Below are 27,565 nucleotides of genomic sequence, written 5' to 3' on the forward strand. Positions count from 1 at the left end.
AAATAAATCTTCTGTCATTTGGCTTTAGCAAAACCAATCTTTAAAGCACTTGTAGCAGATGGAACAGTAATGAAAAGAAACAGAAGGTGGAATAAGAAAGATGGCATCAGTATTACCATAGCTGGACAGTTTGCATGTCGTAGCGGGTGTAAGATTGGGGCATCTAAACAGCTCTGGATTAAGTTGTTGTGAGGTAATCCAGGCCTTTGCTTTTCAGTTCCTTTTGTTCTTAAATTGTCTGTTAGATAGTCAGGAAGGGAAGGAAAAGGAAGGGGATCCTGGAAAGGACCTTGGAACAGCTTCTACTTTACAGCTCAGTGCCAGTCATCGTCTCTGAACATAGTTTCCTAACCAGGAAAATGACAGTAATGATCCCTATCCTGCCAAATTTGTTGAGTTCTTTAACTAGATCCCTAGAAAACTAAAATAAATTGACAAAGAGCAAGAGTGGAACATAAGGTTTACATGGCCAACGTGGGTATAAAGTGGTATGACTTCTGAAACAGTAATTTGGTAATACATGTCAAAATTTCCCTTTAATATAGTGATTCCAGTTCAAGCAATTAGTGCTAATGAAAAAGATCCATGTACAAAAATGTCTGTTACAGGTTTATTTATTTAAAAAAAGTTTAGAATAACCGAAATGTTCAAATATACAGTAATTTGCTCAGCATATTATATGTGCTTAAAAAGAGTATTTAAAAATATGCTAAATATAGTGGCCAGTTTTCAGTGACAGGGAGAAATACTCATACCACAATGACAATTTAAAAATAGCAAAGTAGAAAATTATTATGTGTAGTATGATCTCAATTCAGTTTTCAAGTGTTTTAGAATGTTCAGAAGAAAAAAATGGATGTCTCTGAGAGGTTAGATGATGTATATTTTGTCTCTTCTATTTCTTATTCCTTTCTACTTCTTCCAGTTTTTAAGTATTCCTGGTATAACATGCTTTACAATCAATAAAGAAAATAAACTTGGAAGCACACATTTGCCTTACCTATTCCTTGCTCTCATGGCTGTAGCTCCTTAACACCTTCATCACAAGTCCATCTTGAACACATGCTAAGTGCCCAGCACCGTGCTGGGCTTGTGGTGTATACGATTGGAACATGTGTCTGGATCCCTTCTTCTGGAGCTTAGAAGAAATGTGTTAATGTGGAACATTTAAAAAGGAAGTCATTGCCAGGCTCCTCCTATGGACTCCATTGATAATTGAGAAAAGACAGGTCAGAGACCCCTAGACAAGTCCTAGAAGGCCTCTTAAAAGCATTCATTCTCTCATCTGAAACTTCAATTCTGGAAAATGCTGAGTCCTTGATATTCTTTTGGATACTTATGACCGTAATCTGAAGGGAACAGTGACAAGATGCCTATGAAAAATAGAAAATTCCTCAGACATAATGTCCTTGTGTTTATAAATTTCCCATTGAGTTACTGAAGTGTTCAGGTATGCCAACACCATACACACATGGATGGTTAAGAGAGGCTGCACCTTTTTTGCTCATGGTGGATATCATAGTTGCTTAGGAAATAAAGGTTTTGAGATAGCAAGTATGGTGAAAGACTGTAGACTTTGGAGTCAGACACATCCACATTTAATGCCACTGGCTATTCTGTGACCATGATGAGTTACCTAGCTCTGTGACCATCCATTTCATTCTTTGTAAAACTTTACGACTACTCTAAAGGATTAATACAGTAATTTCTATGAAAACCAAATGAATTAACTTATGAAAGATGCTTACCAGAAGACATGACCTCAAAAAATATTAGCTCCTTTATAATACTCTCTCTGTCCCCACATCCTCTTTCACACTGATCTAAACACTAGCTCATTTGATCTTGTCACATGGTGTTTAGCAGTAGTAGTCACATTTTATCGGCAAAGAATCTGAGGCTCAGAAAGGAGATAAAATGTGATTGCAAGCAGGTTGATCTCTTCTGATTTCTAATTTGGATCTCTACACATCTTTAAATGTCAGGAGACTGGACAAGGGTGGCCTGCCACTTGTTTCTGTAAATAATGTCACAGAGTGGAGTTGAGTAGTTGCCATAGAAAGGATACAGCCTGCAAAGCCTAAAGTATTTACTACATGGCCTGGTCATATATTATAAAAATATATTTCTAGATGATTTTTAACATTTTTTAAAACAGTTACCTATAAAGTATGGTAAGTTCGTAAGTGTTCAATTGACTTGCTCAACATATTTTTCTCCTCAGAGATGAAGATAAAGTGAAAACTTGGAGGCCCAAATTTTTGATACCAAAGGAAAAAAAAGAGAAAAAAGGTACAGAAGGATCAGCAAGGTAGGGACACAGGTGCACTTATGGTACAACTTCTCTGCTGTCATTTCTACCTCTGTGTAACCTTAGGCAGGTAATTAATTTGATTTTCGGGTTCCTCATCTACAAAATGAAAATAATAATGCCTGTCTCACAGTAGAGCAGACACGATTAAAAGATACAAAAATGTTAAGCTCCACACACATTTCTCCTCCTCCATATTTTTGGTGGGTGGGGAATGAGGATTGAGTTCAAGTTCACTCTTATGAAACCATGGAAAACTTCCAGTCTCCTTTTAAGCTATGAGAACTCCGCCCCCCCGCCAAAAGATAGACTTTAAATAAAACACCAATTAGAACCTACATGAAGCTTTTGAGAAAAGAGAAACTAGATATCCTACAGTAAGACTGATTTCCATACATTGCATAGAATTCTAGTTATGACTATAATTAGTGTTGAATTTTTAAAATTACTTTTTCAACTCAAGATCAAACCTGCATTCACATGACTTAATCCCCACTGGGACTTGTGGGGGATGGGAGTCTTCTGGCCAGTCTTCTCAGTTGCTAAATCATGGGGCAGGATTTGAGGAACTTTCTTTAACAAATGTCTTGTGAAAATCCTTAGCAAATAGTCAAGGAGCTGTGAATAAGCTGTGGTCTGTCTGCTCTGGGAAGCCTGTCCAGGACAGTCTTATGGGGGACACCCCAAAAGTAACCAGACCTCAGTCTATAGCAAATCTAAAATCAGAGGAAGGCATAGGATGGCCCTTCAGTGAGTTTGTTTTCTTTGGGCTTAATGTAATTTCTTTTTCCCAAGTGTAAAGATGTATCACAGACTGGAAAGGCAGATTTTGACATTAATTTCAAACTTTTTCATCCGTTTGCTTAGCATAGCAAAACAGAAGGGGAAAAATAGCAATAAAAAAGCTTTGATTCCTACCCCAACAAAAAAGCTTTGAAGTATGTTGATGTCTACTAACACATCTTTTGAGGAACAATTTTCTAGTGCCTTTTTATTTCTTAAAACAAAGTGACATAATAGTATTTTTTTATTCTCAACTGAATAAATTGGAAAATGTGAATAATGAGGCTATCATTATTCCTTATAGATTGATGAATCAATTTCCTTGATCTTTTTTAAATGGTTTCTACCATAACTCTATCAATATGAAATGCTTTCTATATGATTTAAATCCTCTAATTATACTTTTATTAATCGAAGATGATTAATCAAAGTTTTAAAAGAAGTTGGGAAGGGTGTCTGGGTGTAAAGGCATGGAGGACACAGTAGACTGTGCCTGTATAAGGAAAGAGCAGCTGGCTAGCTCCAAAAAGTAAATTGGGTCAGATTGTAAAATGCCCGTGTAGCATGCTAATGGGTTTGGACTTTTTCTGAAAACAGCAGAGAGACACTGAGAGGTTTTTAGCAAGAGAATGACATGATTGATTGAATTTAGAAAGAAGACCCTGGGCGTAAGTATACAGATGGATTTTTTAAAGGAGGGGCAAGAAGATGGCATTTCAAGCAAGAAATGGGTGATAGTCTGAATGTGGCAGTGACTGAAGTCTGAAAAAAACAGATGTGGGATGCACTTCTGAGTAAAACTGACAGGACTTAGTTGACTTTTTCTTTCCTTCTGTCCATATATTGTACTGCTAAGAGGCAGAACCCATCCACATGTGGAAAGCAGAAGAATGAGAGGGAAGTGTCTGTAACCAGTATCTGGTATAAGTTTTTCCACTTTGATGTGTTAAAATTCTTGCACATGTCTCGTGGCTGCTCGGTATATTTTCTTAATTCTATCCATCTCCAAAATCATTCAGTAAACAGGACAGTCTTTTGAACCATGTAGATTTGCGATTCCCCTTTATGTTTGAAAAGTTGGGAAAACAAATGCAGCCTTTTTACTCATTGTTCTTGGTTTCCATGAAATAATCTGCAGGTGAGCAGATTTATAAATGTGCTTCAGTTTTTCTTTAAAATTTTATTCTAGGTCTGATTCAGAGAAGTTTCTTTTTTCTTTTCCTTTTCCCCTCCCCCCATGGTGCTTGGAAGGCATTGAACTTGTCTTCCCTTTACTAGGCAAGTGCTCTACAACTTGAGCTGTGGCCCCAGATCTTTTTGCTTTAGTTATTTTTCAGATAGAATCTTACACTTCTGCCCAGGCATGGCCTCTGATTGTGATCCTCCTACCTATGCTTCCTGCCTAACTGGGGATTAAATTCATGCATCACCATACCCAGTTTGTTTTTGAGATTGGGTTTCTCTAACTTGTTGCCTGGGCTGGTCTTGAAACAAGTAGTTGGGATTATAGACATGAGCCACTGCACCCAGTGCAGAGAAGCTTCTTGTTCACCTTAAATTGTTTAACCAATCTGATTTTTAATTTGTAATTGAACATATTTATGAGGTATAGTATTATATTGCAATATATGTATACAATGTGTAGCTATCAGATGAGGATAAGTAGCGTATCCATCACCTCAAGCATTTATCATTTCTTTGTGTTGGGAGAATTCAAAATCCTCTCTGCCAGCTGTTTTGAAATACAATTAATTGTCACCCACAGTCACCCTGTTGTGCTACAGAACATTAGAAGTCATTCTTCCTTTCCAACTCCACGTCCTATCCCCATTAACCATCCTCTACCAGTTTGATTTTATTTGAAGTTATCTTACTATCAAAAATATTTCTTTGAGGTTGAAGATAAAGCTCAGTGAATGTATACTTAGCATATATGAGGCCCTTAGTTTGATCCCCAGCACCATAAAAAATACATACATTGAATGATAGGAAAAAGTACTAGGCATTACCTTTTAAGTTGTTCTGAGAATCTGCTCCAGTAGAGGCGTGTACATGTATAAGTATACACACACTGGAAACTAGACTTTATTCTAGAACATTTAACCCTACCACATATTTCTTGCCAGCTTTTCTCCTAGAAATTTCTTCAGAACCAAGAAGCAAAACTTAAAAAAGAATAGAGTGGAAAAAGAAGAAAAACTTTTTAGAGAAAGATTCCAGGTATGATGTCCTCTCAAAGTATGAATTAGCAACACTAACAGTTAGGCAGTTCCATTTTTTAATGACTTTAAGTTTGCTGTGCCTCGGTGTCTCTGAGATAGACATGATCTTTGACTAGAAAAAACTAGTATTTTTATTTGATTTTTCTCCTGATGCAACTCTCCTAAGCTGTGCTTTGTCACTTTGTTCAGATGTTGCCCACTCCAGGCCTTCATTCCTTCAGCACATTTTATACATCTGTTATGTACAAATCTTTACAATACCAATTATTTTATTATACTGCACACACATATGGGTATGTCCTGAAGTAAACTCTCAAGGCCCTTTGGAAGGTGATCCTGTCTTATTCAAGTTGTTCCCAGTTTCCAACATAAAACTGGACATGTAGTATTTGGTGAATTGAATGATGAAATAAACAAATGAGCAATATTTGAATGAATGGGTGAAATAGCAACTTACAGTCTTTGACATCTTATTCTGTCCTTTTTGAGCCCATGGAGGGCTGTGGGTATGGCTTAAGTGGTACAGCACCTATCTAGCAAGAGCAGGGCCCTGAGTTCAAATCCCAGTACTGCCAAAACTCCATGGAGCATTTTCCTACTGTTCTAAAGTTCAAATGATCTTTACTAATCCCATATATTGTCAAAGTGAGCATTTATTAATTTAAGAAACATTTTTAATACCATCCATGTGCCAGACTCTGGATGGAAAGAGACAAAGTGTGAATCCTACTCATAAATTTGTCTAAGTCAATTCTCTACCTAAAACCTTTCAAAAGTCTCCCATTGCCAAATGGGTAAGTTTAGGCTTCTTAACATGGCATGTAAAGCTCTTCATGTCATCTTTCTGGCTTTAGCTCTTGGCACTCTGTCCTTATACTTTCTGCTTTGGCAACAAACTGATCAGAGTTCTGTCCCTAGAGTAAACTCACACTTCTACCTTGTGCTGTCCCCTTCCTCCAGGCATTTGCTGATCTGCTCTGACACTCCAGTTCCCCTTGCTACTTTCTGCATCTGATTTGTTCCTTTATCAGGACCCTCTTGTGGCATCTTCTCTTCTGGTAAGATTTGTCCAAACCTCCTGACTAAAGAAAGTACTCTTCTATTCATCTAAATACCTGAGTAACCTCTAGCTTACTGCAATTATGTGTTCATCATATGAAACTATGAGCTTCTAGAGGACAAGGACTATATTATCTATCCTCATACTCATGTGCAGGACACAGTAACGCTACCTAACACTTTGGAAACATCCTAAATCATTTTTGAATGGACCCAAAAAGAATATAAATAAACCTCTCATAATAACTGATAATTTCTTGTACCAAAGCTGATTAGGGTTCCAATATATAGAAATTATGATCTGAAATTATCTACTGCAAACTGTAATGTTCTTTTATTAGGTAAAAAACAATAAAATAGCAATTGCTTGTTGAAAGGATTCCTACATTCTATCTAGTGTTTTTTTTACCCTGTATTTTTGACTATCTCATATGGGATAGAAATTCCATTTCCTCTGTATGCATATGATTCTTCATTACTTGAAATGGGTCTCCACAGTTACCATTATTAGAAAAACTATGTTATTTTAATAATTGTTATCCAGATCAAATTACCAGATATTGGGTACCTCATGGTGTCAGGCACTGAGGGTATAAAGATAAATAAGACTGTCTTCTTTTTTTCATTTTATAAGGTCATGTGTTTACTAAATTCTGTAACAGGAGTATGTACATAATGCAGTAAAACAGTGAATTATACATGGCAGTCACAAAAGCACAAGAGGTGGAAACAGTTCCAACAGAAGAAGTAGCATGGAGCAAAGGCACGGAAAGATGAAAATAACATGCCATGTTCAAGGATTATCATATAGCTTCATGAGGCTTCAATAAAGGGGAGAGGGACGAGGGACAAAGAATGGCAGTATGCAAAAGACCTTGACTATCAGGCTAAGATCTTCTCCCAAAAGGAATGGAGAGTGTTCAGTACATTATAACTAGAAGGTGACCTAATTAGATTTGTATTTTAAGAAATCACTGTGGACTCACAGTAAATAATAGCCTGAAGAGAGTAAGAAGCCCAGTTATTAGGAAGCTGTTATTTTGGGAGGCAAAAGAAAAATCTATCTTGTACATTGTACTTGTTGGTATAGAGTGATTATATAATTTATCATCCAAATTCAGGATGCTTCTGAGAATAGAAGGAGGCGCTCTTAGTCATATTAGTAACAATTTATAAATGCAGACATTAGTTATAAACAGACAGTGTCCTGGGTAAAGGAAGAGATTCGATAACCATAATTACAGTAGACAGCTGTAATCTAAGCTACATATTCTGGAATTTTTTTCTTGTCAACAGATTTCAATACACTAGAAGGTTAAGTGCCTATAGATTAATAGACCAGCTATTTTATCACAAGGAAACAGAGCTCCTTTAGGGGGTCAGAAGTCAAATTTCTCATTTGTGGCCAAAGGCCACAAATGTGAAGTGGGAATCACTCCTAGACACCAAATTCCCAACCTATAACATGTAAAGCATACATGTTATAGTTCTGTAACATCTAAGCTTACCTGGCCAGGTAAAGAGAGATTACCATCTAGAAGTGACAGGTATTTAAGAATGTTATAAACTCTACGGCATCAAGCAAAGAGGATTTGTTTTTATCTGTTAACTTCTCCTTACTGTCATATTCTCCTGATAATCTCTCATCCACCAGGACTTACTCTACTACAATTAGACTGTGGATGTAAAACCATTTTGCAAATATAATAATGCCAAACAAACGTAAGATTACAGCATTTCACTATTTTCTTAAATGACTTTTCATGTGTGTGTGTATTAATGGGACTTGAATCAGGGCCTTGCACTTGCGAAGCAGGTACTCTACTACTTGAGCCACGGCTTCAGCCCAGATGACTTTCCTATCACTGTATATGTGCCTATTATTTTCTACTCCCTCATGTTATTTAATCAATATGTAGCATTTTGAGCTTATTTTGAGGTTACTATGCCATATCCCCCATTCGTTTTGCTATAAATAATAACACCTATGTAAGGATGGTCTACTAGCAATCTCTCATTTTAGTATGACAAGGAGATTATCATCATCAACAGAGCAGTGGCATGTTCCAACAACTCAAGAAATGGAATATTTGACTTGCCAATAACACCTGGAGAAGAACTGGAGGTCATTGATACCACTGAGCAAAATCTAGTCATATGTCGTAACTCTAAAGGCAAATGTAAGTTTATTGGTTTATTGCTTGTAAATTTTCAATTGTTATCTTTTAAAAAATCTTCAAGCATTTTCTATGAAAGCTTGAGATTAGTGTTTTATCAACATATATTATTTGTAGAGGGTTTCATTGTGATGTTTACATATGTGCTTCCAATGTATCTTAACTACATTGGTTTTTGTTTCTATAGATGGATATGTACTCATTGAACACCTACATTTCAAGTAAGCTTTTTGATTTTATACTTCAACCCATGAGTTCTAAGTACTAATACGGTGTTGTGTGCATTAGCTGTAAAGGAAGACAATTGAATTTATTGAAATTCAGAAAAAGTTTGAAAAATGGGTTTGTAGTGCTCTGTTTTATAAAGATTGTGTTGGAAAAGACACTAGTATTGTGTCCCCTGAATATGATGCCAAATTGGAATACAAAGCACATTTGTAAGCATTTTAAAGGCACACAAAATACCAAATTAGGTAAGGAATTCCCCAGAAATCTCCTCCTCACTCTTCCACTAGCCTCTATTTAAAAATGTCTGTATATTTTTCTTTCTTCCCAGGCACCAAGGTTGGTCACGTTAGGAAGGTCAAGATCAGATGGAAAGGGCTGCAGAAGGATTCCTAGGATCCTAGGCCTATCTCAAGGCAATTTGTTTACATGTCAAAATGAGGTGGACTTTGGAAACTTTTGTTGAGACTCAAAAGAGAAAAACAAAAGCACAACTTCATGTAGATGCTGGTTTTACTCTTCAAGTTCATCTTTCAAGTCTGTTCTGCTAGTTGAAGGTAACGTGAAACAGTCTGTGTTAGTACTTGCTTAATGAGCCACATCCACAGAAGTCACGCCGATGGCACCCAGTCATTTCCGCAGATGGCTGCCTGCTCCTCACATTAGTACAGAGCGTTTGCAATTTCTAGATGTTGTACATTTAAATTTGGCATAAACTCTGAACAGTAAATAATGTAACCACATTCTTCAAAATATTCAAACTTAAGGTGCAATCTTAAAATAATTGTGGCTCACTTTTTTTTAAATCAAATATGTGTCCTTTTGCTTTATCGCAAAAAAGATAATCAGATGAATGCTGTTCAACATTGGTTTCCTTTGGGAACAGTTTGCTGAAAATTTATTCCTAAGTTCAACCAGCATCATTAAGGAAAATCTAAATATATTTAGCAAAATCTAAAAAACAGATATGCTGCATCACCTTAAAACATCCTGTTGCCTAAAATAAGAAGTATGCTTGTGTGTGCCCCAAATACCTATGCAAATAGAATTCTTATGTATTTTCATTTACATGAAAGTAAATAGGAGCTAAAAAGCAGAGTTGTAAGTAACATTCTATTTTTAAATGGTGTGCACTGCATGTTAATGATAAATAAATTCTACATATGCATTCGACAGTTTTAAAGTTTAAGTGGCTTTATCTGCACTGGGAAAGTGGAGAATTTGTTCAGTACTTTAAGCAGGGTGATTCTGGCCTTCAAAGGCAGTGGGATTTATTTCTATGATGGCCTTACCTTTCATACTTTGAGACTGACATACTAAAAGCTGCTAACATTCTTTTATCTTCTGTTGCATGTTCCAAATAGCACTTAACAGTCAAGGCCAAGCTTACCCTAAAAGACAGGAATCCAAGACTCAGAGTTGATAGAAGAAAATAGGTGAGGTTATTACAATTAAAAAAAGAAGTTGTGAATGGAATGGTTAGATGATTAAGAAAGGTGTTAGAGAAGACACTGACGCTTTCTCTTGAACTGACAGTGCTGGAAAACCATGCTCTATCTAGTGACTGTGAGGAAATTCAAGGCAAACAGAGCAGTAAGTGTGGTTGGAAATAGAAGTTGTTTGGAATGGTATGAGTTAGGGCTGGAATGTAACAGAATGTGCCTGGACTTCTTCCTCTAGAGAGTGGGGTGCCACTCAAGGGTGAAGAAAGGAAGTAACAAAAGTTTAGGGGATGGAATAACAGCGATACGGATAATAGAGGGAAGAGACTGGTTTTTGCAATGTTCTAACCAAGGTCTCATTAGACCTTGAGTACAATAATAATAAAGATACATAATAGAGGTAAAGAAAACATCATGTCTTGGTGACTGATTAGATGCAGAGGTAAGTAAGAAGTAAAATTAGGAAATGGCTGAGACTTCTTTTTAGGAGATGAGATTAAGGCTGGTTCTAAACATTGAGAATTTATTACTACTTAGACTAGACACCTAACTGTGCTTGGAACCCCTGAATTATATTTACCGCCCCCTCTCTAGGTCAGGACGTGTTATAGGAGGCACTGTAGTATGGCCTGTGGGCAAGAAGGTGAGTGGGGGAATATATGGCTGTGTTTAGCAAACTGGCATGCGATAATCCTGTCCAAAGAGAAGCACATGCCATATACCACCATTGCCACATCAGTAAACGATAAAATATTCAAATCTTGGACTGCTCATGGGCCTAAATCTGAATGGAGATAACTTTGCCCCATACACTTTTGCCTCACCACAGGGTCTCTGTTCTAATTCAAGGACTACTCTTTTGGGTCTCAACTTCCTCATTAGTAAAATAGGGTAGAAACACGCATTTACTTCACACAGTTGTCATCGTGTTGTAATGTAATAATAGAAGTATTCTGAAATCCTTAATATGCAGTAATATATAAGTATTTTTGCTCTACCTGGTGTTTTCTGTGGCTGGAAGATGGTAAAAACAAACAATTTCAAATTCAAATCCTGACACTTCAAAGAATGGCTGGGCATGTTATCATTTTTTACACAGACACAGAAAAATGTTCAGCGTTAAAATCTTCTAAATATGTTTTTAAAGTATAAACCATCTGGTCTACATAAACTTTTGCCTAATTGTTATTTGTTCATATGGTATTAGGTTTTTAGAAAAAAATAATTGCTTCTATTTTATTCATACTTAATGTATTACATTCTATTTCACTAAGATTAGACACATCTCCCCATTCAGCAGCCTTTGGTAGAAAACTGTTAGCCTGAGGTTTTCTAGGTCTTTTTTTCCCTAATTGATGGCTATGCTAAGCAGAATTTTGGTCTCTGTGACCTTTATCCCCTCATGCTTTGTGTGTGAATATGCGATTTGACTTTGCAAAAGGGACTCTATAATAGAATTCAAGTTGACCTTAAAATAGGGAGACACCATTCTCCAGGTGGGCTCACCTGTATCACATAGGCCCTTAAAACGGGAAGGGGAAGACAGAAGAGTCAGCCAGTCAGAGATGTGGTGGGCCATCAAGGAGAGATCCCAAGCACAAGCTGCTGTTCTGACTTTGGGAAGGAGCAATAGGCCAGGGAATGCCAGAGGCTTATAGAAGTTTTACCCCTAAGTCAACAGCCAGAAAGGAAAGAGAGACCTCGTCCTCCAGCACCGTGGAACTGCCAACAAGCTGAAAGAGCCTGGGGGAAGATTCTCCCCCAGAGTCCAGCCCTATGAACAATTTGGCTTCCAGCCTGTGACTTGAAGCAGAAAAAGTAGTCAAACCCACCACACTTTTGACTGTAAGATAATAAATTTGTGGTGATTATGTGGTTAAGAAATTTCTGTCAAGTCATTTGAGAAAAACCAGTTAAGCCCACCAATCTTCTGAACAGTAAGATAATAAATTTGTAGTTATGGCAACAATAGAATAGTTATACAATTGCTAAAGTTAAAAACTATGGTATGTAAAAACAAGGACAAAAATTAACAAAGATGGAGTAAAATCTTCAATGAGTCATAAACAATCTCTTTGTGAACATTTTCTCAGGAACCATCAGTTGACATACAGAATATTGGTTTCATGACTGAACAGAAACAAAAACACCTTTCAAATTAACCAGAGACTTTAATTTGATTTTGTGAAAAATGCATATGAGCAATCAGGCTGCTTTTGTCTTGTGTTTGTTGCTGAGGAGTTCCACACAGTGCAAACATCAGAGAAAACCTGTGACTGTGAAATGCTGTGTAATTAAAGAAGACATCTTTTCCACATGACCACTGGAAGACAAATCCTTTCCACCATTTAATAGTCACAAAAAATACAGAGCATACAAAACTGAAATTTGAACCTATGGATATTAAATCACAAAAGAACTGGAAGTCTGTTGAATTTTTTTCCCTTGAATCTAATTATAAAAAGTCCCAATTTCAAAAATTCAAAAATAATTTTAAATAGAGATGTGGCCAAGAGTGCCAGAGGGTTAACGTTAGCAGCCTATGGTGTTCACTTTTTTTTTTTTAAAGACAGGCTAAGAATGAAAATGCATGATATTTTTGAAAAAAATTTGATTATCTCTCATCATTCGTTATGACTGTCAAATTTCAGCTTGGTTTGCACACAAAAGTCACTGTATAATACATAAGCATATAGGATAAAGAACACAACCACTCCTCCTAAAACAGTATCAAGATACTTCAAGTTCTATTAACAAATTTACATTAAAAACTCAAAACAGTGTACAGCCAGAGATGTTTGTCAACAGTCTTGACAGAAAGCTGTACTTTGGGACATTAAGGCAGCTTCAGCCAACATTTTAACAAGTTCTGAATGACAATACTTGTTAAAATAAAAGACAAGTTTGATATTTGAGTAGTTGATATTTTCATAAAATCTAAAATGTTTCTTAAAATGAGGACACTATAATTTGTGAAACTATGGTCTCAAACATTCTTAGCATTGTTCTTACCACATAAGACTTACCGAAAAATCAAGATATGCATCCTATCAGTATCAAAGATATCTAATAGAAAAGGGACTTACATTAAATACAGGGATATAAACCCTCATTTGAACAAGGGCCATCAAACAGTTCTCACACACATCTGTGAGGTAGGTTATTATCCACATTTTGTACAAGAGAAAACTAAATGAGGTTATGCGACTTGTGCTGCTATAACAGCCGAACAAAGAATCAGATTCCAATTAGATTTTGTCCTTAGTTGGTGTCATTTCTTTCCTTCATAAACTTTTAAAATATTAAAATTGCCACTCACTGCATTCATTTTAAAAGCATGAGAAGGCAGCCAAATATTGACCCAGGTGACTTTAAAAAGTGAATTGGCATAAAATGAATAGAAAATATGTTTAGTGAACTTTTGATGGCTAAAGTGTGAGGTTTGGCCAAATGAACTTGGAAGCAAACAGGTAGATGCCAGCAATGGGATTATTTGTGGAGGGCAGATCTCAGGAGAAGAAAGAGGGACTAGAAAAAGAAAATACAATTTGAACAGTTTTCTACAATCTGAGAAGGCACAGTTTAGTGGGTTTTTTTCTTTTGTTAGAACAGTGGGTCTACTTTTTTTCATTCTATAAAAATTTTATCTAGAAAAATGGACTTTTCTGGTAACAAATCTTAAAAGGGACTTTTAACTGTGAAAACACGTGTTTAGATCAGCAGAGAAAAAATAATGCAGTTCTCCTAACCTAGAATAGTTCTGTTCCTCCTTGAAATTTTAAATTAACACAAAGTAGCAAACCTTGAATTAAAAAAAAAGCTATATAAACCTTGTCAAAACTATGTATATTCAAATTTGTTCATGCTAGGATATTCTACAAATACTTAACTCTTTTTCCTGAAAAGAGTGATGTACTCTAGGATTTCCTTAATTGCACTTTAAACATGATTGAAATTTACCTACCCTGCTTGTCCAAATAATCATGAACTAGTTACATAAAATCCAAACTGCTTTTAGATATAAACCATACTCAAAAGTCACATCCAGTCAAAGGCTGCAAACCTGCACTGCTATGCAAGCCTGGCATTAACACTGGCTGACAGAGTTAACACAGGCCTGCAGTCTGATAACTTCTAGACAGACCTGATTCTTACCAGGTTATGGCTGCAGAAATTTAATTAAAAGTTAATCCAGTCTAGACCTTGAGTCCTGTTCTTCATGAGATACTGTTCACTGGTATCAGATTAATCATAAATATACGTGGGGAAAGACTGGTCAGGATGCCAGCAACTCATTTAACGTGGACCTACTAAGTAAAGCTCATCTCAAACGCTCTGAATTTCTACCAAGTCAGTAACGACTAGACAGCTCATAAAGCGAGATACACTCTGAAAACAATGTTTTATCATCTGTGAATATTTACACATTATCTGTATATGGAACTTAGATACACCTATTTAGAGAGAGTCTGATAATTTTAGAGACTGGGACTAGTTTTCCTTTTTAAAAAGAGATTGTGCTCTAAGAATCACATATACAGGAACTGGGGATACAGACAGCTTAGTGGTAGAGCATTCGTCTACCAAGTGCAAAGTGCTGGGTTCAATCCCCAACACCCACACACACACACAAATCACATAAATAAAATTACACAAAGAATTACGTCCTAAAGTTTTTTTCAGGATTTTTAAGCACCCTCAATAACTTAAAAGAACTTATAAAATCAATATGCTAATCATAAATATTTCAGATAATTACATCTAGTTAGTACAATCATTTGGTTCATATAATATTTAGTTAAGACTAATTTATGTCACTCTAAGACTTGAAAGCAATACATCTGTGATTACTTATATTACTTGCCTACTCAGATGTTTCATTAACTCCTACTGTTCTGCCCCAGAGGAAAGGTGATATACTTTAAAGGACAACTGATCATCACTGAACAGTTGTATGGCACTCAAGCTTTAGGAAGAACTTTCTGGTCCTGTTTCCTCATCTGGAAGATGGTAAAACACATCATTTCTGATTACCTCCAAGATTACTGTAAATATTAAGTTATATGGAGGGGCAGATCTAAAAATCACTATAATATACACCTTTGAAATGCCTCACGAAACCAAAATAGAATTCAAACTAGTATAAAACCCTAAATATTAAAAAAAAAAAAGAAACCATATGAAAAGGTGGTAAAGGCAGAACTTTAAAGCTCAAAGCTACCTCAGAGGTCTTTTACTCTACCCCTCCCATTTTAGGGTCTCAAATATGAGGCCCCTGCAGGATGCACCTTACTAACAGATTGCACACATCCCTCATCCAGAATTTTTAACATGGTCTCCAAGAACTACTATTAAAGTAAGTCACATTCCCTATTCTAAAAGCATAGGGTGACAGGAAGACCATGTACCAGACAGAGAAATGCCAGACTGAAAAGTTTTGGAACTTTATAAACATACAAACAAAAACAGATAAAACTATGAACATATCTAGCATTCACGTACTGACATGTCACAGCTATTAACAGGATTTTAACTAACCAGCCAGTGCGTAGACAGAGATGCAGTGTCTGTGCTAGGCATCTAAGTATACTGCATGTTAGATGCTACAGATAAATCAAAGCCATCAAAAACATGTAATGATTATTCATGTTTATTTTCTAAATTATGTTCCATTTAATCCAAAAAATCATTTTGTATTCCCTTAGTATAAACTGGCCAGGGAATAACCCAGAATTATGTAAGCATCCTTGAAAATCTATTTGCAGAAAGTGAAAAATTATCTGTGCTGCATATAGATAATTCCCTGGATTCTCTTTATAGACATATCAAGGAATGCAAGCACTACAGTTCACAAAAATGTCTATTCTTAATAGCATTGGTTTTTGTTTCTGTTTTGGGTTTTTTTTTTTTTTTTTGGTGGTACTGGGGCTTGAACTCAGGGCCTCATGTTTACTAAGCAGGTACTCTACCACTTGACTTACTCCACCAGCCCTCAATTTGAGAAAGTGTCTGTTTCTATACAAAAACACAGCAGGAATCAGCTTTAAATCTGGTATCCTAAACAAAAAGATTTTTCATTGATTTTGAAAGAATCAATGAAACAGACTCAATTGTCCACGGAGCCATAATCATGAGTCACTAGCTTCTTAGTTGTTGGTTTTTTTTTTTTCACAAGTTATCTTATTTAATATTTCCAGTCATCCATTAACATAAAAAATAAATGCTGTCCCCAAACAATACCACCTCCTGATGAAGAAAACCAACATTCTATGAAACAAGTTAGTCACAAAAATTCTACTTAGTCCAAGATGAACATGTAAACTGAAAGGATTCTGAATTAAACTATTCTACCCAACAACTGATAAGGGAAAAGAAATGCTGTCTTTAATTTCATTCTTAGCCACTCTAATTATGACAACCAGGGATAATAATTTTCCTAACAAAGAAAATCCTCCAAATTTTCTTTTTCTCATGGGATGTTAATGTTTTTTAATTGTTGCTGTTTTTGAGAAAGGGCCTCAGCCTCCCAAGTGCTGGGACTACAGGTGTGCACCACCCACTTGCCCGTTTTTTTTAAAACAGAAAACCAACTTAGGTAAAGGAGGGTTAAACAAAGTTACATGGTTTTCTTTTTCCACAGAAGGACTTGTCAAAGTCTTTAATGCTCAAATGCATTTTCCTCCTCCAGGGGGAAGAGTAGCAAACAGTATTTTCCAAACTCATTCCATAGGATCTCTTTTTCTTTGGAAAATGCTATTCTAGAACCATATGAAATCCATTTCCATGACATAGCTAAGGTCTATCTACAACCTACAATAAAGGCACTCACCAGGATCTTAATGGCGGGAACTGCTCTTAGCACAGGTCTACCTACCACATCCACAGCTAATATGCACAAGACTAAATTTTGGGGATTCTGGATTAGCAATGGATTCTTTCCTTCTCTGTGACCATGAGCAACAAAAAGTTCTAGTCCTGTTGTGCTAGACTGACTCTCCTGAAGCCTCTCTGAAAACCAATTTACTGTATTACCTAGGTTCGCAGAATAGTTATGTTTTTAAAATTTACGCAGAAAAGTCATGACATTTGCTTCTCCTAAAATTCAAACTGGATATTCATTAATACTGACAAGAATCAGGAAATAGTAAATAAGTTTTGTTAACTCTCAAATAACATAACCATTCATATAAAGTAGGTTTGATATGGGTAAGTTTCTAATATCTGATTTATCACTGTCTTTCTGCCTTCAGAATTGTTGGGGATTTTGTCACTGGGGATAATCCAATTAGTTCCTATTTCTAAATCTGTCACACTCATAATTAGACAAGCATTATAAGGTGGCCTTCCTTGCCCAAGAGGTATGTACACATTTGAAGTAGTCAAAATTACACCATGTTGATAATACACATGGGACTTCAAAATGGCAAGACCACTTATCCCCATTAAAATAACTACTAAAATCACCCTTTTGTGCCACAAGATGGCAGCCTTTCAAAGGTTAAACTTTATCTCAAATGCAACCCTACTCTCTTTCCCAAAGGGTGAACAAGGATTCCTTTATTTTATATAAACAAGTTGGACTTAAAAATATCAAACACTATTTTTTAAAAAAGATCTACAAAGCAATTTGATGTGACACTATGCAACTCCTGACTCAAAAATATTTAAATACAGATAAACTTGACTTCCATAAACACAAGAGAAACTTGATCTAACATTCTCATTTGCTTCTTGGTAGAAAATGTTATTTTTGGCAAAGAGAAACCCGTCAAGGCAATGTCTTTTTTTTTTTTTTTTTGGTTTTCAAGAGCTTGATATTTTCTAGGGTAAGTCAGGTCAATAATTTTGTTAACTACAACATAAATATAACAAATGAATAAATATAATTAGACAAAGAACACATAATTTTAAAATTAAATACTTCTACTAAAATAAAATATAATCATGAGCTATTATTCACCCTGCTATATATATTTTTTCATCTTAAAAAAACTTACACAAGAAAACCTGTTTGGTTTTCAATTAAAAGCACTGGTTTGTGAATACATATATGCATATATGTAAACAACACATATATTTATTCCAGGAGATTTTTTTTTTTTAACATTTAAGGCTTCCCTGACCTATCAGGTTTAACAGTGATGGGCATAGCCTCTTAAACTTTGGAAGTACACAAAAGCCCCTGGGGCCAGAATAGAGTTTTCTAACTACAGATTGAAAAACTAAATCAATCAGCTACTGAAGATAAAACAATGAACAAAGAATGACAATGATTACTGAGGAAGGTGAGGGAAAGAGGTGGCATCAATAAACTAACTTAAACTGCCAATGAAGAGTTAGAACCCTACCACTGAGCCACGTGCCCTGTATACTATTTTATCATCTTCAGTAGAAATGCAAAAATAAACAGGCCAAAAAATATAAGAAAGGTAGTTTTAAAGATATATTTTAAAACTTTTAAGTTTATGGGAAAGATAGAAATTGTTGCCATTCCATGTGTTCCAATACTGAAGAGTATACATTCAGTATACTGAATATATATTCAGGGAAATCTCAAGACACAACCCTGAGATGGTTAGAGCTGTTTTCAAGGAACCTGGTGATCATGGGTACCTACAGGACCACAGCCCATCTGTGAACAGTAGGCAATATTTGTAAAAACTGTCAGAAGAATTTGGTTTCTGAGATTTGGAGAGGAGGCTTTTAAGAGTTCAACCTTTCAATAATATTTTACTACTGGTTATTTAATTTTTAAAATATTTTTCTGTAAGACAACTGGGAGCATAAACACAGCTGAAAGTCTGCTGAAATTTAGCAAGTAAATTGGACTTACGTACGCTAAAAAGTAAAGCAAGGAGGTGTTGCCAAATCACCCTCAGTGAAGTGTGCTGATCAGGTATGGTGGACTCACAACTATAAACTAACAAGCTTTGTCAACATTCACCCATTAAAGATACTGCCTATGGGGATTTATCATAGACACAGTAGAATTCCAGAGTTCTAAGAAGTAAATTAAATATCAGAGTTTTTTGTTTTCAGTAATTTCAATGATAATGCACATCCCCTGGAAATTTCGTGTTTGTCACTATTGCAGAGTACATAATATCCAGAAGTGCAATAATAATCTAAAGAAATATCTAATTTTCACAGTGCAATAACAGAAAGATAGAAACTAGTGGCAGATATCAACGAGCTAGAGTAGCAATCAGACTGGCGCACATTTCAAAAAAATCCATAGTGTGACTGCCCAGGCGAGGGGAAAGTGAAGACCATGTGCTTCCGGTCAAAGAGCCAGGGAGAGAGCCAGACAGCGAATGGCTCTCCCCAGTTATGGAATCCACACTTGATCTTGGTCTGTGTAAGCCAGCAGCAGAACAAGAACGCTGAGGCGTTGAGGAACCAGACCTCTGTTCCACCACCTCATCTGAAATGAATCAAAGAAGAACAATTTACATGAAAAAGTGCATTTGTTCAAGTCATCCCTATGAAGTTGTTACATTCAGAATTTAAGTAAAGGTGTGGAAGCAAGGACAACTTAGTATGGAGTGTCATATTTCAGTATTTTAGGAAAAGAGCAGGCAATACCTTGTCCCACTCACAATCATAACAAGCATTATTAGTCACTCAACCCCCTGCATTTGAAGAAGTACATACTTGGAACTTACTGTCTTCTCGTATATCAACCTGTATGTGTGGATGGATAGATAGATGGATGGATGGATGGATGGATGGATATGTATCATTTCACTTACATTTTGGTTAAGGCTAGATTACTTAAAAAGTAGAAGACCTACCCACCATGTCTTTGAGATGATTTTAACACCTGGTCAACTAGTACCAAGTTTTATCTTCTCAGAGCTCATGCCTGTATAGCTAGCTTCCTTACCATCAATGCTTTTAAAGTCCAAAAGATAACTTCTGTTGTCAACCAGGTAAAGCTGTAAGCTCATTTTCACATAATTGCCAGTCACTGGATTTTTTCTTCTTACTCGAAGATGGTATGCATTCACTACCTACAGCAGGAAATCAGTAAAACAGTAATAGTACACAATGTCTCCCTTTTTATTGCAAAAACAAATAATTGACAGGAGTAGAGTACAGAAGCAATTTTAGAATGACTTTTTTTACATAGTGCAGGTAGTTTATTTTATCATTTATTTAATCTCACTAACAGTACAGTATGTATAAAGAAAGCTCAGAAATTAGAGTCTAGCCTTTAGATATGCATCCATCTACAGTATGAGCAATAATCTTGTTTGTCAAGCAGCCTGTGCCCGAATATTTTTATTGATTAGTAGAAAGTGAAAGAAATGAACAGTGACTAACAGATTAATGAGATAGAGGTCACAAAATTCAGGTATCATGATAATTCTGTGAGGAAGACATAGTTTGCCTTTTAAAGGTTAAAAAAATACAGCTCAGTTAAAGAAGATTCTGGGTTTCCAAACATCTACCAAATTAGTTTCAATTTTTTTTTCAGTAAGAAATATTAAAGACTTAACATCTCCTTTTTAACTAAATAAAACTGCTTCAGAAAAGGGAAGCCTGTTTTTTAGCTTTAAGGAAATATTATTTCATTTATTCATGCGCAAATAATGAAATGAGAGTGACTGATTTATTGGAACATGTCAAATAGTTACATGGTAAATTTGGATGTTCTTCTTCCTTTCAAAAAAACGTTCATAGTCCTCAAGAGAGGAACAGAGTGAAAGAGACATTTGAAATGAAAACAATGCTTTCCCCCAAAATATTCAAACAGAATTAAAATGAAACTGAAGGATAACTTTAAAAGGAAATAAAGCAGGGCTGATAATAAGGAGAATGTAACTATGAGTTAAAAGCACCAGACAATTAGAGGATTCTCAATTTGGAGAAGAACATTTGTTGACTGAATGAATATACACTGATAATTTATGCTGACCACCAGTTGTTACAGCCATATACCCACCCTCACTGCCCCCACAGAAAACGCAAGAAAAGAAAAAAGTTCCTAAATAGAGATGAAAGTAAGAACATTACTATCTGAAGGCTCAGAACTTCTTGTGACTATGGAAGCATGCTGAAGCAGGTGGGCCTTTTTCTCAGATAATTTCAAGTCTGTTGCTTTTTGTTTCTTAGCCAAGGAAGCTATTCTATAATTCAGAATATGTAAGTTTCCAACATTAACAGCTTTTTATCACTGCAGAAGCTTGTTTTTTAATGCATATGTTATTGGAAAGAGTGGAGTTTGTCAGCCAAAAGAATCTGCTAAATTACTATCTTAACCAAAAGTTTTTATTGACCTCAAAACTCAGTTGTTCCCACCGATTACAGGAAAATGTCTTCTACCAATGACCTTAATACACTACAATCTCCTACCTTCCATTCAAAATCCAGTTGCCTCATGGCTCGGTAAACTTCAGCCATAATGTCATATGGTTTGCTCTGGCTGCGGATTCCGAGGTGCCACTTGGCTTTCTTCACAGCTAAAGGCTTAGGCTTAGTAGTATTCAGTGCATCCAATGGGCATCGTGCTTTGGGGCTGTCTGCTATAAGAGGTGGCATCCTTTCTGGATGAGGTTTCAGGCCTGGGGGAATATGCATGGTACTATCATCCATAAAAGAACCAGTTGGAGGACTAGACGCGAGGTAGAACTCACTGGCTTGGTTCATTATTCTCCGATTGTCAATGATGAGATGGTAAGCCACAGCAAGCTGGTCTTGAGGGTCACCACTGTACAAACTGTTCATTACTTCTGATTCTGTACACTCGAATTTTTCACACACTTCTTTCACAGCTTCATCATCAATGACATTAGCATCATAAGACGGGTCTTCTGGAAATAGGTAAGTGGGCAAATCTTGCTTAAACCATTCATGCTCTCTAGGAAAAAACACCACAATATATATCGTGAGAACACGCTTTGGCAAGTCCTAAATAATTTAGACAAGGAGCACTATAATATAATAAACTCCAAAAGACCTGGTCTCCAGTCCCAGCTCTGCCACCTACTAGCTATTTGACCCTGGTTGAGTCAATTAATCCCTCTCTGTAAATACCCAGTTTTCAGACTTGGGTAGGCTGATGTTTCCTTGAAAATAATAAAAGTGAGCACCATTTCAAGGAAAACAATGAGTGATAGTTGTTGCCAATCACAAAATTCAAGTTTTCGAGCAAAAAAAAAAAATGGAACATGGTATGGTAATTTGTACCTGATGACAGGAGTTTGATGGTTTCTCAATACCTATAGACCCTTCTGATGAGGTCAGCATTGACAATAATGTCAATGATTTTTGATAGTGTATAATGAAACATGTTACCACTTGGAAAATCCACATAGATCAATAATGCAAGATTTTCTAATGACCAATGTATGCTGTGACAGAATCATACATGCATAAGATATCCACTCAAAATGCAAGACGCTAGTTGAGTATAATTTAGTAAAGTTCAAAAGTTCATTGGTATGTTTTCTCATTTGATACTTCAACCTAGTATTTTAAATGTTGCTTTAATATCAAAGAATGATATAACCATTAACTGAAAGGTTATTAGAAAACTCCTTGTCCAAACACTTATATGCAGTCAGATTTTCTTCATGCACCTTCAACTGATGGGAAATAGTATAAGGATTAAACAAATATTTATTAAGAATAAAGTGTAGCAAATACACAATTAGGCAAATCCTGTGATAAATGTGAGCATGGAGTAAAATGAGGGCATATGATTCAGAATGGGAGGCAGATGACTCAGGAAGCCACTCTGACTAGCATTTATTTATTAATTTTTTTCAGATTTTTTTTAATTTTTATTTTATTCATATGTGCATTCAATGTTTGGGTCATTTCTCCTCCCTTCCCCCCACCCTCTCCCATACCCCACCCCTGCTCCCTTCTGACTAGCATTTATGCAAACATAAGAATGATTAGAAGTCAGATAAGCAAAGAGTTAGGGGACAGGTGTTTCTTGAGATGTGAAAGTTTTGCCATGTTCTAGGGACTAAACAAGCCCAATATCATGAAAGCATAATGAGTGATGAATGCAGTGGTAAAATCAATCAGATATTTCAAGAGGTGTATCAAAAAATGTCAAAACCAACTTCTGCATAACTCTGGAAATTAATCAAGGGGTCTTTGTTCAAGAAAAATAGCTGAATCTCAATGAGAAAAGAGAGATATGGCTTTTTAAGTTTTCCTACACTTAGCTTCCATGCTTCAGCTCCTCAGTAGCCTTAAAAACCAACATTCTCACAATCACATAGCTGAGAAAATCACTAGGGTGAGGACAACTGAGAAAAGAACAGGTTTGGAGTTCCCCAAAGTCTCATTCCAAGAGAACTGTCGCTATCCAGCACACCTGGCAGCTCCCTGGAAACCTCCACTCACTGACCTTGTCTTTGACATGACAGAATTCAACTCACTGCAAACAGCATTCTCAAAATGCTGTTTTGTCAAAAACAAAACAACAAGAACAACAAAAAAAATCCATTGCAACTCTCCAGCATCCCAGCTGACTGAAGCAGCTTCTTCCTGGATAACCGAGAGGCTGGTGTAAAAACTTAAAGAAAAAGTTAGGAAAGAAGAGTTCCAAAGGGTCCTTTGAAAAGCTTTCATGTATTTGTGGGCCTCAACAAAGTCCAGGAACATACATGCTGGGCTGTGGGCATGCCCAAGGAAGACCTGAGAAGGCCATAATCTCTCATCACTGGCAGCATATATACACACACAGGTGTACACATATTTTGAGACAGGAATCACCAGGAATGCCCAGACTGGCCTGAGACCCACTATGTAGTTCAGGCTAGCCTCAAACTCACAATCCTCCTCCCGAGTTCTAGGATTATAGATATATGCCACCATGCCCAGCTGAGCTTCTATTACATTGAATATTTGAAATTTATGATGTTCAATTGTTTTTCAACCTACATAAATAGCAACTGCACATTAGGGGGAGTATCCTCCCCCTAACTCTGAAGATTTTTTGAGCATCACGCTCTATAACTTTTGGATTTTGGAGCATTTCGGATTTCAGATTTTTGGGTTAGGAATGCTTAATTGGTAAAATCTATGCATATACTCCAAAATCTGAAAGATTCTGAATTCTGAAACACTGCTGGTTCTAGGCATTTTGGATAAAGAATACCCAACTTATACAAAAGTACTAAGAAAGTATTGTCATGGCATAAGAGCTATATGAAGTATTGTGACAGACTGATGTCATGAAACTTGGAATAGTTGAAATGACATAGGTGTTTAATTCAGGCAAGTTCTGAATTGAGCCCCAATTTTTCCTTTTGGTAACTGTAATTTTTAACAAACACAAGTGCACTCAACATTAAGATGCCAGACATTGTGTATTTTTATAGGAATTAATACTTGTTCCTTAATTTAAAGAACTTATAATTTAATAGGGACAAACACATAAACAAATCATGATATAACCTAGGTTTTAGTTTCAAGGTTTGAAAATGAGAATAATAATAGCTGCTTATTAAAAAATCAAGGTAATAAAGTAGTAGCAAAAAGAACTGTCCAGTAATCTGTAACTTTTTTGCCTGCCGAACCACATTTTATCAAATCAGGAATTCTCCAACATTGAAAAGTTGAACATAGATAAATTAAAAGTGGTGAAAACTATAAATTCAAGATATTATAGTAAGTATAAAGATGAATGACACTATTGTACACCACCTACCTATGGGTAAATTAACTCAAGTTAGTAGACTTATGCTGAAGCCTGTAAATATACAAACAACTGCTTTAAAATAACAGAATAAGTGCTTTTGCTATTCTAAATTTATATGTTATGCAAGCAAGTGCAAGTATATCAGCATGTCTAATTTTCTTTCTGAGGAAACCCAATTAAGAGAACTATTTATTCTTAACCATGAACACAAAGGATTTTTTTCCTGCTAAGTTCATTTCCATAACTAAATCTGGTGGCTGTTTTACACTTTTACATTTTTATGCATGGGGCCTGGAACAGTGAAGAAAGGCAGGGGAAAGAAAATAATATGTAAGTGCAAAAGGAATTGCCAGCCCTTGCTTGCAAAAGAACTCTGCAGCAATCACACAACCTACCGCCTCAGTTACCCTCTAATGTTCCAGGATCATGGGTCTCAAAATAGTCTTCCTGGCTTAGGAAGAAAAGAGGAAGCATTCTGGAAAAAGATCAAAAGAATGGGCTTAGGGCTTGGGTGATTGAGTGCTTGCCTAGCATACACAAGGCCCTGGGTTTGATCCCCAGCACTGCAAGAAAACAGACCAAATTAAAAAAATGTGCCTGAAAACAAACATGCATGAAATCTGAGGTAAGGACAAAAAATTCTCTTACAGACATGATTTAAGTAAGGGGAAGTTATTATATCATCCTGCAGTGCATGCTCTGTCAAGGTCACCTCACACTGGCACTAGAATCCACACTGCCCAGAGTCTCTCACAGAGTAAGAGAGCTTTCACAGTAAAGTCACTGGCAGCTACTGGATTCACAACTTAGCAAAACTTTTTTTTTTTTTAAGTGGTACTGGGGTTTGAACTCAGGGACTCATGATTGCCAGACCAGCACGTGAGCCACACCTTCAACCCTTAGCAAAACTTTTTTTTATGCTTCATTTTATCAACTGTCTGTAAAACACCAAACTCTCCCTGTTTTGCATTTCAGTTTTCCTCAGATACTTTCCAAGCATACACTGTAGTGCCAGAACTTGTAACACTGCATATAGAAAGGGAAGTGAGACACACGCTACCCTGACGTATCATAATTTAAGAGAGGAGAAAGACACACTGAAAAACAACCAGGGACAGCACAAGAATGAAACTATAGGTACAAGTAGATGCCGACATCACGGAACAGAGTCTCCCACACCACGTGGGGAGTAGAGGTGATTTCACAAGCAGGCAACATGTGGACACAACAAAAAAAGCCTAAATCCAGGGCTATCAGGTCAGAAAAGGCAGCAAAGCATGACGACTAGCATACAGGAGGACACAAAGGCGTAAAATCTATGCTGGCTATGCTGTTTGAGGATCAAGGACAAGTTCACTGTGACTGAAGCAGTGTTGTACATACAAGGGCCAGGGTGGGGAAGGCAGAAAATGAGACTTCAGGAGAAGTCGAGCCTTAGGAAGGCTCATATGTTTTGCTACTTACACTCAGAAGACAACATAGCATTTAAAAGATAAGTGACACGATTAGGTTTGCATAATTGGGCCAGTAAAAACGTTTTTTCACTACTGAGGACTCAGTCGAGGACCTTGCACATGCTAGGCAAGCATTCTACCACTTGAGCTATGCCCACAGCCCCTTTTGTTTTTAAGACAGGGTCTTGCTACTTTTGCCTGGGTTGGCTTGGAACTCAATCTTACTGCCTCCACCTCCTGAGTAGCTGGGATTATGGGTATGTAGCACATTTTTTTTCCTTTTCAGACAGGGTCTTGCGATATAATAAAGGCTGAATTCAAACTCATAATCTTCCTGTCTCAGCCTCCCAAGTGCCGGGATTACAAGGCGTGAGCCACCATTCCCAACCTTAAAAGACTTGTACAGTGTTACAAAGTCTAGCATACAGCAAGTGTTCAAGTGGCATCACTATTATCACTACAAGAAAATGTGTATAACAGGAGTAAAAAGAATGATCACCTTATGTCTTTGATAGTTGCTCGCTTCAGGGGGTCAACCTGCAGCATATGCATCAGAAGAGTGGCAACAGAACGATTGAGGTATTCTGGGATATAAAACACGCCCCCTCGGATCTTCTTAAACAGTGTAGGTACGTGCTCATCGTCAAACGGGAGGGTGCCACAAAGAAGAGCGTACAGGATAACCCCACAGCTCCAGATATCTACTTCGGGGCCTGCGTACAATCTAAAAGAGATGACACAAACTGAAATGCAAGTATCACTCTTTCTAATTTTTACATACCCTGCTTTTCTATATATGTAGGACAGACTCAGTGTAAGATGATTTTCAAGGCCTTTAAATAAAGTAACTGACTTCTTGCAACACTCACTGGTTATTCTTGATATAGAATAATTAATCTAACCAATTAGTATAGAGTTCTGCCAGGAGAATGTGGTATTTGTGTTTGTCTCAAGCTCACTTCATTGTAAGCTGCCAAGTAGAAATTATATGACTTTCTGTGGTTGATTTTTGAAGGAAACATCAAAAAAGATAACCACAAATTTGAAAACAACAATAGTACAGTGTATAAGCTGCTCATCTTCCTGCAGAACTGTTACCAGAAAGAAAATGTGTGCATAACATTATCTTTACCCGTACACACTTGTTTGAAACAATGAGACATTAAAGTACCTAACAGCAGCTATGCAGACAGTATTTACCCTGTACTGCAATATCTGGACTACCAG

The 27,565-nt window shown here is 36.5% G+C and overlaps 2 protein-coding genes across 3 annotated transcripts in view; one reads left to right on the forward strand and one right to left on the reverse strand.

Annotated features, from left to right (window-relative positions):
• The window catches only part of Fyb2 (FYN binding protein 2), a 96,423-nt gene extending 82,624 nt beyond the window's left edge, over window positions 1–13,799 (forward strand). The window contains 5 exon segments of the mRNA XM_074080009.1: window positions 2,225–2,311; window positions 5,221–5,314; window positions 8,399–8,555; window positions 8,740–8,773; window positions 9,109–13,799. Coding sequence (XP_073936110.1) covers window positions 2,225–2,311; window positions 5,221–5,314; window positions 8,399–8,555; window positions 8,740–8,773; window positions 9,109–9,130 — 394 coding nt within the window. The 3' untranslated portion in view covers window positions 9,131–13,799.
• Window positions 12,371–27,565, reverse strand: part of Prkaa2 (protein kinase AMP-activated catalytic subunit alpha 2) — a 58,256-nt gene continuing 43,061 nt past the window's right edge. For both annotated transcript variants that reach the window (XM_020165088.2, XM_074080010.1), the window contains exons 6-9: window positions 26,838–27,062; window positions 21,578–22,082; window positions 20,106–20,232; window positions 12,371–19,643 (exon numbers count right to left, since the gene is read on the reverse strand). In XM_020165088.2, coding sequence (XP_020020677.1) covers window positions 19,405–19,643; window positions 20,106–20,232; window positions 21,578–22,082; window positions 26,838–27,062 — 1,096 coding nt within the window. In that variant the 3' untranslated portion in view covers window positions 12,371–19,404. The remainder of the gene's footprint in view (window positions 19,644–20,105; window positions 20,233–21,577; window positions 22,083–26,837; window positions 27,063–27,565) is intronic.

This window comes from Castor canadensis, chromosome 7 (genome assembly GCF_047511655.1).
Source record: "Castor canadensis chromosome 7, mCasCan1.hap1v2, whole genome shotgun sequence".
In the NCBI taxonomy this organism is placed as follows: Eukaryota; Metazoa; Chordata; class Mammalia; order Rodentia; family Castoridae; genus Castor; species Castor canadensis.